At 41.7% G+C, this 16,569-nt stretch overlaps 1 protein-coding gene across 1 annotated transcript; it reads right to left on the bottom strand.

Moving 5' to 3' along the window:
- Positions 1–12,284: 12,284 nt before the first annotated feature.
- GPR65 (G protein-coupled receptor 65) lies at positions 12,285–16,344 on the bottom strand. Its single transcript, XM_009904844.2, has 2 exons — positions 16,292–16,344; positions 12,285–13,434 (listed from the first exon to the last, which is right to left on the bottom strand). The coding sequence occupies exon 2, from the start codon at positions 13,335–13,337 to the stop codon at positions 12,285–12,287; it is 1,053 nt and encodes a 350-aa protein (XP_009903146.2). The 5' UTR covers positions 13,338–13,434; positions 16,292–16,344.
- Positions 16,345–16,569: the final 225 nt, after the last annotated feature.

The raw sequence follows: 16,569 nt of genomic DNA on the forward strand, positions 1-16,569 counted from the left end.
TGGGGGACAATTCTGTAGGAGAAGGGAATAATTCAAGAGTCATGTAATTATTAATTAGTGCTACTGTAACTCAAGTTCTGAAATGTAGGTGTTTACTTATATTTTTAAGAGTCTAGATGTGTGTTTCATACCTAGGTGTTAGAAAAGCATTATTGACTCTTCAATTAGCTTTCCAATGGACTGATGGGGTTTTTGCTGGTGAGTTTAGCACATGCATAATTAACTTACTTTGGTACCCCCACAGCCTGGTTCATGGCTGAATTTCTAAACCATGGTTTCATTTGGTACCCTAGCTTTTATTATATGTCTTTTACCTTAAGTATCACTGCAATGGTGGTTTTCCTAAAAATAGCTTATGAAATACATGTCAGTCTTTCCTGAGTCAAGAAGACTAAAGGAAGAATCTCAGCCCAAGAAAATTACACTCAGTTGATGATACAGGACAAAGAAAGCTATTTTTTTATTTTAACTTAACACAAACACATCTCATTCTCTGGCAATTCCCACCCCCAGCCTTTCATTTCAGAGAGGAAAAAACATCCTGGTTTAAGTAAGTAGTTGTTATTCCTACCCAACATAGCACCCTACAGTTATTCATATTGTATTTATTTCCATATGATTATTAATATGATGTAAGAGCTTCTTCTCATTATTCTTCCCAAATGTAATGAGTAAAATGAACTAGTAGTGAGCTACCAATAGCTAAAGCAGCATGTGGAAGAGCAGTGTGGTAGTAAAAGGTTAAAGATCTGTCCTGCTGGCCCTCTGAGGATTTATATGACAATTTTCCAATGAGTGTGCACAAAGCAGAGTGCTGAGTGACACCTAGAATTTACAAGTTGAAAGCTTTCCTGAAATAAAAGCCTGATGTGAACTGACAGAAAGAGCCAGAGGTCCTCACAGCAGCAACAGGAGGCTTTAGTATCCAAAGTCTAGCTTTGTAATAGATGTAAAGCTGCCTGTTTCCACTGAAAATCTCTTCTTATGCCCAATGTTCTTCATTTTTATTTAAATATGAAAGCAGATTCAGAGCTTTAGGTGGGTTTCCTGCAGAGCACAAAATAAATCTAATAATATTTTTTCTAGTTAAACAGAAGAGTAAAAAATTGCCCTTAATGTTTTGTTTAAAATAGAAATGTTTCATTGTGGCTCTCACTTTCAAAATAATAATATCTCCAAAGTATTAGAAAATTGTATAAAGAGAACACTCTTTCAAATAATCCATGGTTGAAAATGTGAAAAGGAATCAGTACTGGTTTTACAAATATTGTCTTCTGAAGTATTTGGCTTCAGCTGATATGAATCAATAAATGTGTTGTTCTTATCTGTTTTATTAAATAACTACTGGTTTTATTTGCCCATCTCCAAAAAAAGGAAACATCTAAGAACACCAGGAAGAGGATTAATCCCTCTGAGAAGCAGACATGGTGATTATATAAGGAGGAACTCTTGAAGGCACAGGATCAGGCTGTGCCAATGCGCTGGAAGAGGAGCCGCCGGGGCAGATGGCCAGCCTGGATGGGTGATGAGCTTCTAAAAGAACTAAGGGAAAAAAAGAGGGTGTATCATCTTTGGAAGAAAGGTGAGGCAACCCATGAAAAGTTTAAGGATGTTGCTAGGTCTTGTAGGAAGAAAATTAGGGAGGCAAAAGCACATTTGGATCTTAGACTGGCCTCTGCTGTGAAGGACAACTAAAAGTCCTTCTATAAATACATTAATAGCAAGAAGAAGGGCAGGGACAACCTCCACTCCATGGTGGACACGGAGGGGAATGTTGTAACAAAGGATGAGGAGAAGGCAGAGTTACTTAACAACTTCTTTGCCTCAATTTTTTCTAGCAGGACAGAATGTCTTCCAGACAGCTGGCCTGCAGAACTGGCAGAAGGAGTTAGGGAGCAGCATAGTCTTCCTCTGTTCCAGAATGGGGTAGCTGGTGATCTGCTTAGCCACTTGGATCCCCACAAGTCCATGGGACCAGATGGGATCCATCCCAGGGTGCTGAGAGAGCTGGCAGATGTGCTGGCCAAGCCGCTCTCCATCATTTTTCAGCAGTCCTGGCTCACTGGAGACATCCCAGACGACTGGAAGCTGGCCAACGTGGTGCCCATACACAAGAAGGGCCGGTTGGATGAGCCAGGGAATTATAGACCTGTCAGCCTGACCTCAGTGCCAGGCAAGATTATGGAACAGGTCATCCTGAGTGCAATCACACAACACTTAGAGGATGGCCAAGGGATCAGCCCCAGCCAGCATGGGTTTAGAAAGGGCAGGTCCTGCCTGACCAACCTGATCTCCTTCTATGATCAGGTGACCCGCCTGGTGGATGCGGGGCAGGCTGTGGATGTAGTCTACCTAGACCTCAGCAAGGCCTTTGACACCGTCCCCCACAGCAAACTCCTGGCCAAGATGTTAGCCCATGGCTTGGATGGGAGCACACTGCGATGGGTTAGGAACTGGCTGGAGGGCCGAGCCCAGAGAGTGGTGGTGAATGGTGCCACATCCAGCTGGCAGCCAGTCACCAGTGGTGTGCCCCAGGGATCAGTACTGGGCCCCATGCTCTTTAACACCTTTATTGATGATCTGGACGAGGACATCGAGTCCATCATCAGTAAATTTGCTGACGACACCAAGCTGGGCGCAGGAGTTGATCTGCTGGAGGGTAGAGAGGCTCTGCAGAGGGACCTCGACAGGCTGGGCAGATGGGCAGAGTCCAACGGCATGAGATTTAACACATCCAAGTGCCGGGTTCTGCACATTGGCCACAGCAACCCCATGCAGTGCTACAAGCTGGGGTCAGAGTGGCTGGAGAGCACTCAGGTGGAAAGGGACCTGGGGGTGCTGGTTGATGGTAGGCTGAACATGAGCCTGCAGTGTGCCCAGGCAGCCAGGAGGGCCAATGGCATCCTGGCCTGCATCAGGAACAGTGTGGCCAGCAGGAGCAGGGAGGTCATTGTGCCCCTGTACACTGCACTGGTTAGGCTGCACCTTGAGTACTGTGTCCAGTTCTGGGCCCCTCAGTTTAGGAAGGAGGTTGACTTGCTGGAGCGTGTCCAGAAAAAGGCAACAAGGTTGGTGAGGGGCTTGGAGCACAAGCCCTATGAGGAGAGATTGAGGGAGCTGGGGTTGCTTAGCCTGGAGAGGAGGAGACTGAGGGGTGACCTTATTGCTCTCTACAACTACCTGAAGGGGGGTTGTAGTGAGGCGGAGGTTGGTCTCTTCTCCCAGGCAACCAGTACCAGAACAAGAGGACACAGTCTCAGGCTGCGTCAGGGGAGGTTTAGGCTGGAGGTTAGGAGGAAGTTTTACACAGAGAGAGTGATTGCCCACTGGAATGGGCTGCCTGAGGAGGTGGTGGGGTCGCCGTCACTGGGGGTGTTCAGGGCGAGGCTTGACAGGATGCTTGGTTGTATGGTTTAGTTGATTGGGTGGTGTTGGATGATAGATTGGACATGATGATCTCGAAGGTCTCTTCCAACCTGGTCTATTCTATTCTATTCTATTCTATTCTAGTCTAGTCTAGTCTAGTCTATTCTAGTCTATTCTATTCTATTCTGCACCTGAAAAGCTTTACTCTGATGTGAGCTCCTGGGAGAAAACAGGATGAACCAGTACTCTTTAGCAGATGAAGCTGGATACCACAAAGATTAAAGAAGTGATGTGGAAGAAAGTGACTCTAGTACAGCAACTGAAAGGTCTGATCATTGAGAAAACAAGCAGGTGAAAGTGATTTACTACACCTCAGGGAAGTGAACATCTGCAAATAAATAAAGAGGTAAAGCATAAATTTCTTGTGGGGCAGGATTGGGGCTGGAGGCTGTGTGCTGCTACTCAGCAGTACAAAGCCTATTCTAATGTGCTTGGAGGCTGACAATAAGAGTCCTGTAGCCTTGGGAAGTCATCTGCTACAAATGCCTGAGGAGACGAGCTGTCTGATCATGAGTTTGAACTGTTGGTGAAATGTGCTGATGTGATATATCAAATACAGTGTTTTGGCAGACACATGGGAGCATTACAGCAGCTCTAAGTGAGCACTGATGGTAGCCTGCAACTGGTGCTAGCCCCAGGAACAGAGCTCAACTAGGACACAATAATTAAATTGCTAATGGGATGAGTTTTTGAACCAGTAGGAAACTCATCAGGCTAGAAGATGGAAGACCCTGCTTTGTTTAGCAACATAGATGCCCATTGCTTGTATGAGTATGTACATATTTACATTGGGAAGAAAGGAGACACAGTTATAGAAAAGAGTTGTTGCAAAGTAAGCACAAACTAACTGTTAGTAAATCCAGGCTGGAAGAAAGCTCCCGAGGCTCAGTGTCAGGGCCTCTATTTGAGGCTTCTGTGTCTGACAATTCACAGCCTGACAGCTTGCAGCAGCTCAAGGCAGAGGCTGAAATGATCATGATGGCTCATCCCAGCTTCACAGGAACTAGTGGCACAGTGGCCAGCTCTGTTTCCATAGACGCCCTTTACTTATCATAGAATCACAGAATCAATAAGGTTGGAAAAAACCTCAAGGATCCTCAAGTCCAACCTGTCACCCAAGACCTCATGACTACTAAACCATAGCTTCAAGTGCCACATCCTATCCCCTTTTGAATGCCTCCAGGGACAGTGACTCCACCACCTCCCTGGGCAGCCCATTCCACTTCTTCTGAAGAAACACATTTTTGGATTAGGATTTTTCTCCTCCTCTACAAAACCCAGCTAAACAGGCCAAAATCGCCACCTAGTGAGTGAGGACAGTCTCTCAGTTCCCTTGCTTCGCAGTCTGCTGTAAATGCAACAAGGGCAACTGTCAGCGTGTAATATTTTGCTGCATTTCTTTGGGTGAAAAATAGTACATAATACTTTACAAGAACAAATAAAGCATTTAAGGAAAAATTAATTTGATGAGGTGACAGGAAAGCAGATACTTTTCCAGAAAATAATATGTATTTAAGCACGGAGATTCCTACCACCTCTTGCTGCAATCATTAAAGTACTTTAATGTCTTCAGAGTATATTTATAAGGGGTCTTGAGTGAAGGGCTAGATGTTATGTCTGCACTGGGTGTCTTCTGTACTCCTGCACAGATAGTGCTTCCCAGGGTCCCATTTTTTTTCTAAAGCTTTAAAAAAACTGTACAGCAAATCACTGTTAAGACTTTATTTAAAAATAGTAACATTTTCAACATGCATTATTTCAAGTCCTTTCCCCCTCTTCCTATATTTAGGCATTTGAAATTCAAATTATCAAGACTTTGTGCAGTGATAAACTTAAAACAGAAGAAATGGTAAGGAAAAGTACACAAGAACCTCCTGTTGCAACTGTGACTTTCAAGTAACCACATGAAAAAGTTCTGAAGAAATTGTGAGTATACAAGTGAGACAGGAAGCATCAGGTGTGTTTTTATCAAATGAAATTGTTTTCCTTGACTTCCCTTGGCAGAAATGGAGTTGTGCTTGCTGCTGATAAATGTCAAGATCTTTTTGAAACTGCATACGCCCGGCTTATCTAGTCAGATTTTGAATCTGCTAGTGAGGTAACAAGCATCTAAAAAAACTTTGGGACTGTATTTTTCCTTTCCAAAAGGAGCTACTTTTAAACTGCTATATGCTACTGTCTAAATTTATTCCTACTTTCCACAACGATAAATCACTCTCTAAGTGTGATCACCAGACTTAATGATGAAATGTACTACTCAAGCAGAATGTGGGGAATTACAATGGATGCAAACTTCAATGTGAGGTTAAACATTGAGTCACTGGAAATGCCTTCAGAATACATTATAGTATCTTACTGCTTCTCTTATGAGTTCCCAAAGTAATATGTGGACTGGGTTGAGACACTGCATTGTGCAACAGCCATATAAATAGGGAAGGATGATTGGCACAGAACACATCAAAACAGATGTCCAAGAAATTACATCTTGTATTTCACATAATTCTAGCACTAGTTCTATAAAAGATTTGAATGTATTATGGTTTCCCTGTACAACATCTCAGTATGAAGCTTTTTCTTAGTTTGGTTACACTACACAGAACCTGTAGTACATTCATATATGGCAACTGAGCTGCCAGACAGTGACACGTTTATTCTCTGCGTGCCAAGAAAGACAGCTCACTTCTGCCCACGTGGCTTTACCATGAATATATCAGCAGTCACTGACAATTGACCTTTTCTGGGGTTTTCTGCTGTGCTGCATTTTAAGAGGGAGCAGAAACTTTAGTTTGCTGAGAATTATTTATTGTGTTGCACTCCATGAGGATAAACAAAGATGGGTGGAGCCATATGTTTATTCCCTCATTCTGAGAATACAATGAATCTCAGGAATTGCTTCATAGATATTTGAGAACAGAATTCCTCTTGCCCTCTCAGAGTTAGAGTTTTTTACTGTCCTCCCCATTCATGAGCCTTTGGGTCACCTCAGGTGAATAGATAACTTGGAAGATGAGTTGCCATAAGACAGCCTGCTCTGTGAGACCCTATCATAGCAGATGTCATATATGAGCCCTGGTGCCTCCAACAAGGATACCAACAGGAACAGTGGGTGTAGTGGGAACAGTGGGAAAGAGCTGTGTCCCAAGGCCATTTACAGCATGCTCTCACACACAGTAATCATCTATTGTGTGGATGGACTGTGGAAAGCTGAAGTGAAGAGACTGACTGTTAAGAGTTGCTGAGCCAGAAGCGCTGACCCAATGCAGGTGCTGTAGTGCTTTGACTGTTTTCCATCTGGCATCTAGAAGTAGCTTGTTTAAGGGAATGTGAGGGGAGGATGTATTTTCACTGGCATTGTCTTTTTCAACCCTGCCTTCTTTCTTTGTGTTCATTGGAGTAGAGCTGTTAATCTCTGCCATTTCCCCAGAAAAGTCAGTCTCATTGTTCATGCCTCCTCACTCTCATCAGTTCATTTCATTTAAGGATGTGAGCCTAAGGGATTCTGCCGATACTGCCATTTAGAGGTTACATTGCATTTCCCTTACGTGTTTCCTCACATATAATTAAGTATATGAAACAGTAAACTGTAGCTATCTGGATTTAGTACTTGCTGTGACATCTGCTAAGGTAACAGCTATCAGATGAAGGAAAGTGAGATTACATGTCTCCCCTGAGACAGGGCTGGGATTGAGACACAAGTGAACTGCTAAAATGCTAGAAATTTGAAACAAGATTGTTGCTGGGTGTAATTTTTAATGTGGGGTTGGAAAATGGACATTATTTTGCACGTTGTTAAAAGGGAGGAGGCTTTTAAACAGTAAGAAATGACAGGTAAGGTCAAGTTTTTACAAGATATCAAAATAAAGCTTCATCTGGGATGCAATATAGCACAGATTTGTGAATACTAGGACCAGTGGGTGGGTGGGTGGGTAAGTTGTGAAAATCATTGTTTATGCAAAATGCACTTCAGTATCTCAGAAATGCAATGTGCCACATATAGATGATCTGAAGTGCCACAGAGAAATCCATGATAAGGCATGAGCCACACCCTTATCTTGTTTACTTTCATGCACAATGAAGCTAAAACTAAATGTGATGTTTATATATATATATTTGATTGACACTCTTACAGTATCTGGGTATGCTTTTACTCATTCTTTCACCTCATTAATTGTCCATCCAGCAAGAGACCTTGACTTTATCAGGAAAACAAACACTGGAAAAGAAGTGTGTCTTCTGTCCCTGGTATTGAATCTTTAACCAAATAGTTGCCATAGCAATAACATTTCTCAAAATACTAAATTTAACAGCTCCTGAGAGCTACCTCATTTCTTGTGAGACATCATATTTTTAGAGTGTTGTTTTTTATTCAGTTTGTCACACTCCATTTAAAGAAGCTGTTTTATCATTTGTTTTCCACATTAGGGATGTGTTTAGTATATATGTGTGCACTGATGCTCAGTGAGAGATGCTATGGGATGTGTTCTAACTGTAGAGGTGGTAGGTGCTACACTCTGCCAACCATGCCTCTGGGTTGGCATTGAATCATAGAATCAGAATGCACTAGGTTGGAAGGGACTGATAGATGTCATCTAGTCCAACTGCCCTGCAGTAAGCAGGGACATCCCCAACAGATCAGATTGCCTGAAGCCCCATCAAAGTGACTTTGAATGTCTCCAGGGATGGGGCCTCCACCACATCCCTGGGAAATCTGTTCCAGTGTTCCACCACCCTCATGATCAAGAACTTCTTCCTAATGTCTAATCTAAATCCACCCTTTTCTGCTTTGAAACTGTTGCTCATTGTCCTATTGCTACCTGCCCTTGTAAATAGTCCCTCCCTAGCTTTCTTGTAGGCCCCCTTTGGGTACTGAAAGGCTGTTATAAGGTCTTCCTGGAGCCTTCTCATCTCCAGGCTTACTGTGTCTTGGGGAGTGTCTTTGAAATCCACCTGTATTGGGCCTTTTACATATCACTGGATACAGCCTTTACAGTGCTCTGTATAGTTTCTTCTTTTTACTGGTTGGTTTGTTTGCTGGGGTTTCCCCCTCCAAAGCCCCAGTCCAGAACAGACTTTGTGTCTTTCAAGGATATTACAAGATTTAGGTGAAATAGCTTGGTTACTTGTAATTCATAGCTGAGCAGCCCAAACCTTCCTGTGTCAGCTTGGGATAGCAGTTTATCAGTTTTGCAGCAAAGAAAAATCTTTATGGCATGCACAAAGTGTTTTGGAAAGTGGCACATGGCCAAACTATGGCCCAATGCTCCCTTCTTTTCTGGCATTAATTTAAGAGAGACATCGCTGAAGATTGTCCCTAGACTAATATGAATTATTTCAGTAGCGTCACTCTCCGTGCATGGAAACAGAAAGTGGAATATATAAAACTTGAATTCACACTTCCCTTCATCTTTCTCAGTGGTTTTAAAGCTAACAAAAAAAAAAAAAAGGTTAGGTGAGAGTCTCTGTGAGTCAGGACTGACCGCAGTGACATCAACAAAGCAAAGCTGATGTGTAGCTACATCAGAAAAGAATAATACCCTCCATCTAGAACACCGTGATGCAGCTTGTGGTTAAGATTCCAGATTAAATTAAGTCTGAAATATCACCAGCTAGATCACCACAGTTCACTTTTCAGTTCACTGAAAAGCTCCCAACTCATGAAGCTGAACTACAGCTTTGGTGCATTTTTGGCAGATTCTGCTTTTAAGTGAGTTATTGACATATAAATTCACATTGGCTGTTGTTATGCTGACAACAATATCACTTGCCACTGACAGGTCATATCCTCTGGATATTAACTAAGTTACTACCACAGGCCTTGTAATTATCCATATTCTTATTGTATAGATTGGGAAGGAGATACGAACTAGAGAGACTTACTGAGGCTAAACATTAATGCTTTTAGGCATTGTCTATGAGGAAAACTGAATTTCTTCCTAATATTAAATAGACATTTCTGTAAGGAATGCTCTTGTTTTGGGAAGAGTTTTTAATGAATTTGCACCTGTTTCTTGCCTGCAGAGCCATTAGGAATTTTAAGTGTAATATTCAGTAACATAGAATACATAGAATAAACCAGGTTGGAAGAGACCTTCAAGATCATCGCGTCCAATCCAACACCACCCAAACAACTAACCCACGGCACCAAGCACCCCATCAAGTCTCCTCCTGAAAACCTCCAATGATGGTGACTCCACCACTTCCCCAGGCAGCCCATTCCAATGGGCAATCACTCTTTCTGTATAGAACTTTTTCCTAACATCTAGCCTGAACTTCCCCTGGCGCAGCCTGAGACTGTGTCCTCTTGTTCTGGTACTGGCCGCCTGGGAGAAGAGACCAACATCCATCTGTCTACAACCTCCCTTCAGGTAGTTGTAGAGAGTAATAAGGTCACCCCTGAGTCTCCTCTTCTTCAGGCTAAGCAACCCCAGCTCCCTCAGCCTCTCCTCGTAGGGCTTATGTTCCAAACCCCTCACCAACTTTGTTGCTCTTCTCTGGACAATAACACACAGTATGGACTTGAGCCTGGATGAAGACATTTACTTCCCACTTATGCCACTTTTGCATAGTGAAAAATACCTCTGTAACAGTGCAATTTTGAAAAGAACATAGATGTTCACTTTCACATGGTAAATATGGTCCAGCTGGGACCAACAAATTTGGAGAGATTGAAAAAGTGTAAGTTTTTAAACTATGTAAGAATAATGAAGTAAATACAAAAATGTTTGAAATACAAGACACTGTAGCTCTATGTCTAAGTTTTCTCATTTCTCCAGAGGGTTGTGATTTGGATGCATAGAGCATTTCAGAACAATCAAAGGGATTAGGAACCTACATTTTATTACCTTAAGGTGACAGAACCCTTTTCATGAAGCCCGGCCTACAGGCCAGCCATCATTGTTTTCCTTTACCTTGAAGTCAATCTTCAGAAATGCAGGGAGGCACTATAGGAAATAAAGTGATGAATAACATCTACATGTACCAGTGTAAGCTGGTGCAGCATAAATAAGGCTTTCATGAGCGTTGGTTGAATATTAAAAAGCATAAAACCTCAGGGTCAAATTTTGTGGAAATTAAGCTCTTTGCACATGATAAGCACCCTAAGTTTACCACCCGGATTGTCATCTCTTGCCTACTTGGGGTTTGGCTGCATGTGCTGACGCCAGCACTCACATGGCGTGGCTGTGCCTGGTCTCACAGCTTGCTGATCCTGACCATAGTTTCCTGACTTTGATTCCTGGCTTGACCTCAGACCTGCCTTGCCACTACAGATTTGTCTGGTTATCACAGAGCTGTTGGCCAACACTGGTTGCATCACCAGAGCTGTTCTATGTGCCTTGCTGGGGTGCTGTGGGCATGCATGGCTTCTTGGTGAAGATGCTGCCCAGCCTGCCTTCCTGTTACTCTTGGCTCCTGGTTCTCCATCTCTCACAGAGCAGCCAGTTCTGACTACTCCCTGAAGTATAATGTAAATTTGACTCACTTTTGTTGCTTAGTTTTCATTATTCTTTATTTGAAATCAATTCAAAGTCTCTTTAGAATTAACTTCCCAGGTTTTCTGGCATGTCAAGAAATGAACCACTGAGTTAATTTTTCCATGAAGTTACAGTGAATCTCAGTTCCTCTTTTATTCCAGTGCTGCAGTGAAACTTCACATTCTGTTGCAAAATACATAGGTCAGCACAGTAACAAAGCTGTGGTAAAATAACTTGCACTGCCGCTTGCATAGTTTTTCCTTCATAATATATAAGCAGGTATTACAGGGAAAAACCTCACATTGAAACAAAGCAAAATCCAACAAATGGAAACAAAGAAGGGAAGTGACATACCTTTTAGAGATAAAACAGCCAGAATAGTGATATATGCAGTTCATAGGATCACAGAACAATTCTGGTTGGAAGTGACCTCAGACAGTCTCTAGTCCAACCTTCTACTCAAAGGAAGGTCAGCTAGGAGGCCAGATCAGGTTACTCAGGGCTTTGTTCATTTGGGTTTTGAAAACTTGTGAGTGTGGAGCATGAAGAGCATCTTGGTGCAGTTTGCTCAACTCCTTGGCAGTCCTCTAGTTCAAAAGTTTTTCCTTGTATTAACTCTGACCCTTTTAGCTTCAATTTATGCACATGATTTCTTGTCCTCCTGCTATGGATTCTTATGAAGAGCCTCTCAAGTTCCCCTCTCAGAATGTGCAATTAATTGAAAGTATAAATAGACACAAATGAAAGTGGTTCTTTGTAATGGAAAAATGTGTAATTTACATACAGAGTGATCTTGTAAGAATTTCCGTGTTGCTTGTGACCACTGTATGCTCATGCTCCAAGTATAATGTCAGACCTAGAAATGTGCTGAAAAAAAAATGTTGGTTGAGATCTTTCCACCACAGACTTGCAAGAGAAGGATTTTTTTGATGAAAAGAAAATTACTTTTTCCCCCTATGAAACTCTACAACATCCACAACCAACATTCTTCCTGATAACTGAACAAAAGTTTTAGGTTTCTACTAAAATGGGAAGACAAATGACTAGCATAAGAGGACTCCAGCCTTCCTCCAGCTGAGTATGTTTATGTCCATCCCATTAGCTAGCTAGCAAGCTGTGACATGAGGCAGTTCTGTGGTGAAACCTGTGTGTCATGGTCATCTTTCTTGACTGTGTGTGTGTTTGTTGACATTCATTTATTATGTACCATGCCTGATTTAAAGATATGTGTTGATGCTCCATTGATTTTGTTAACCCTCTAATAACTTCTTAGATCCAGCTACTGGTTTCACTTCAAGTAGTGTCTGTGACTTGCCAGGTATTTCCTAGGTGCAGGTTGGGAAAGAATTTTTCCCTTTCTTTCTCTCCCCTTTAGGATACCCAATTTTATTGTACTGCTTGCTCAGGCCTTTTGACAGTTACCACTTCACAGGAAGTTCTGTAGGTGATTAGTGCACTGCTCTTTGTAGCAGAACTGTACAGACAAAGGTCTTTTGTTTGGTCTCCCTCATACTTTTGTAGGCACAAGCAACACCTGAGTAAATTCAGTATGTCTGTTCGTGTAGTTTCACTCACAAAGCAGTAAAGAATGGGATCAGCAATGCAATTCAAACTTGTTAAGGCCTGTGTGATTCTGTAAACCTTATACATCAGCAGCAAAATCTGTGGGTCTTTGGTGTAAGGTTCTTTGATGCTGCGAATAAGCAATACAATGTGATAAGGAGTGAAGCAAACAATGAAAGTAACTATGATATTCAGAATAAGTTTCTTCACTTTTTTCTTTTCTTCATCTACTGTGGCTTGATTACATCTCACTACTTGGTAGATTTTATGGTAGCAAAACACAATGATTATCAAAGGAAGCAGGTACCCTGAGCATATGCGCAATAAATTCATCTGTGACTGCCACTGTTCCAGGGGGTATTTATCATAGCATAATGTATGATTAGTGAAATTGCAAGGATCATTGAACACTTCGTTGTTCACCAGTATGGCTGAATTTAAGACACTTTCCAAAAGCCAGACAAGTATGCTGACAAACAATGAAATTCTTCTTGTGCGCAAGTGCTGGAGCTTCAGGGGGTGAACTAATGCCAAGTACCTGTCAACAGAGATGCAAGCAAGGAACGCGGTGCTGGTGTAGAAATTCATATACATAAGGAATGCAGAAATCTGACAAAGCAAGGCAGAGAACCTCCAGTTGTCACCGTTCCAGGCATAGTCTATCCACAGAGGCAGAATCAGAGAGTACAGAAGGTCAGCCAGGGATAGGCTGAAGATGTAGACTGCTAACTCATTCTTTTTTCTCACCTGAATGCAAGATGCATAGAGGGATATGCAGTTGATGGGAATACTGATGATCATCACAGTGCTGTACACAAATGGAAACAAATACTTATCCAAGGTGTGATCATCATGGCACTTAGCAGTGTTGTTCATTGTCCACCCCGAGTATTATCTTTGGGCTAATTCCAGTCTGGATGCAATGAAAACCCTCTGTAGTCTGATGAATGGTCATCTGTTAGTTCTTCAGGACCTGGTTGGTAAAATTCCAGCCTTCTGTTACCAAAAGGAAAAACATCAGCTATAATAACATTTTGAGTTTGAAGTTATTTTGTTGGTGGTTTTGTTGGGGTTTTTTTTTGTGTCTTCTTGACTTTTAAATTTTTTTTTTAGAAGAAAGAAACTCTGTTTGTAGGAGGTCAAAGGTTTTAAACACTCCTGAAATTAGCAGTGCATGGGAAAATGAACCCAAATGTCTAAGGTGGCCAAGGTCAGTTACATGCAAGCTTTTGGAGCAGAATTAGGATAAGTAGTCAAGACACTTCCAGAGAGGTAAGGTCCTGCAATCCCAGGTCTCTCTTGTGGGAGAGTTGAAGGAGATCAGAAAGTGCACCACAAATAACAAGTGCACCTTTCATTATTCTGGTGGGCAGAATACCCTTTGGCCATAAGAATACAGCAGATTTCTTACCCCAACCAACCTCCTCTCCTCTAATGCAGAGACAAGGATAGAAAGACAAGGATTCAGGTACCACTAGATACTGGAATCTGCTCAGGAGAGGAGGATGTGTGGCTGGTATATCTCCTTATTGTGAAGCACTCTCTTCTCCTCACATCCTCGTGTTTCCCCACTTCCCCTCCCTTCCTTATATGTGATCCCCCAGGAATTTGTCATCAACTGTGCTATGCTACCAAAGTTTACTGCATGGTAAACTTTTACACTCATGTGAAATCTAGCAGGCTGTGGGGTTCCTGCATGTATAGGAGAATCTGCCAGGGTGTCACTCTAGACTCATATGAGGTAAAGAGTCTCTCAGCATAACTTTTAATTTACACTTCTTTCCTCTAAGAATTGCAGTTGCCGTGCATGAGTTTATAAACCCATTAGCAATTAAGCTTATATTAGATATTGCCAGGGCTGTCAGTGTCAACAGCTTCAACATGAAAATACCAGTAAAATGGCAGCCCTGACTAAAGCAGTATGACTGAAGGACTTGCATGCATGAACCTTAGAAGCATTTAGGAAAGATAACCTTTAAGTAACAAAGGGTGTACAACCATAGCTATGAGACAGCTTGTACTCACTGATTAAATCACAGCTCTGACACTGAGTAATTCTTCAAAGATCTAATTGTTAAAGTCAGGAAATACGAGAATGAGGAATATTTGTTGTAGTCCAATCTACTGCCAAATATACTGCCTCAGAGACTGCCTGTGATAACTCATCTGTGGTTTAAGTGCAGACTGCCAGCAGAGGTGAAGAGGTTGTAGAACAAGTAGGACAGAAATGTCTACAACTGTTCCCATGTAGGAAATAGCTCAAACTGAGGACAACTTGGGTGCAGGGATTTTCCCATCTGGTAGTCAAATTCATTCTGCCTTTATGGGTTTCATGTGTGTACACATGTAAGTTTGTGGGTTTATCAGAGAAGTTCAAGTAGGTTTATTGGCCTAACCCATAATAAACCCCAAACACTTTCGTTTTACCAGACACTGTTTTATTTGATCAAGTTGGTTAACTTCTCACAGTTAGGGCTACATTCATCCACAAGCTTAAAAGACAAGGAAGATACTTGAGAAGGACTTGCCAGTTTGGTTCATTGAGCAGCTTTACTTACTTGATGACTAATTACAATAACCACAGTGTCTCTAAGACACATGTAAGATGTTTGCTTTTCAGCATTGTTTAATAAAACCACATAGTAAATAGGGCATCACAAGCTTATTAGTGTAAGTAAGTACCACAAACTAAAAATCTAGCTCTAGAAATTTGATCGCGGGGTTTTGCTGACCCAGTTCTCACCAAACTCGAAGCGAGCGTAACTGATCAAATAAGTTAAAAGATAAAATACATACCTCCTTTGTCTAATCACATTTTAGCATCTTTTTTCTTATGACAGGTCTTTTCATGTCTAACAGGGAAACTGTGCCCTTTGAGCAGCATGTGTGTAATGTAGCAAGTGTACGAGGCAGTGTTTACTAGTCCTGTGACTGAGAAACTGGAATTCCTTCTCCCTCCCCCGCAAACTCCTTCTCCATTGTTAAGTCAACTTGTTATATTACAGACTTATCATCCTTACAAGGTCACGACTTGTCTCTATGTTACTCACAACAGTTCCTCTCTCAGTTACCTTTATCAACACCTTCATATCTACTCACAGGCAAACATGCCTATTTCTTTATACCACCCACCTTCCTTTTTTCAGCTTTCTCTTTTTAGCTTATTGTTTCTAAAAGCTTTGTTCTGTTAATTGCATTAATCATAGGGTTAAACACTTGTCTTTACATTGCACTTACCTGATGTAATTATGCCTTCTTTGGGGAAGACCTTGCCTTTCTACCACCTGCCTTAAGGAACTAATAATATATTACTGGCTAATGGCAGGCTGGGGCACTGAAGATGGGATTCAAAGCAGGGTTGACATCACATGAAATTTGCCACCTTGGCAATTTATTTCTGTCCTTCATGTTCACAGGTCACCACACCCCATGGTTTTATTTTCAACCAATACCATCAATATATTCTATGAACAAAGCCCTGGAGGCTGTATAAAATTCCCCAGGGAATCCATGTCCCAGTTTTGATGACACATTAATGCTACATACATGAGGACATGCTTTCAATGAGACTAAGAAGTGTGTCATTCTGGCATGTAATGATGGCCTTTAATGAAGTTTGTCAAAGAGCCAGCAAATGAAGCATATCACAATGCATGGTGCAGTTTCTTGCACGGAAACATGGAAGCAGAAAGCACTGTTTTGCCCTGATTACAACACATTTCATTAGATATATTGGGGCCTTATCTCAGGGGAAATGGTCCATATCATACTTCCTTGCTTAGTTATTTTCTGATAATTAAGACTATGCAGTGAAAAATTATTTGCCTTACCTGAATGCATGATCTGAAGCATTCCCAGATTTTCTCTTGGCTATTGAGTGAACCTCTTGGTTTTGCCCAGGAAGATGGTAGTGGAGTACAGCTATCCTAAAACACAGTGTTTGATAATTTTTCTAACTGATTGTTATTTTTTTTCTTTATTGAGAATTTTCTGTTTAGCTGTATAGCCTAATGCTTTGACTTTCATAGTCCAAACCCACTGTGACTAATTCTGTGCACTTGTGACTTATTTTATAGACTCCTTTTGGGATTGGATGTGTTTTGTGTGA

The sequence above is a fragment of the Dryobates pubescens genome, chromosome 5, assembly GCF_014839835.1.
Source record: "Dryobates pubescens isolate bDryPub1 chromosome 5, bDryPub1.pri, whole genome shotgun sequence".
Lineage (NCBI taxonomy): Eukaryota > Metazoa > Chordata > Aves > Piciformes > Picidae > Dryobates > Dryobates pubescens.

What these genes read in the sequence shown, in the direction of transcription:
- GPR65 (XM_009904844.2), bottom strand. Translation starts at nt 13,337, where the DNA reads ATGAACAACACTGCTAAGTGCCATGATGATCACACCTTGGATAAGTAT.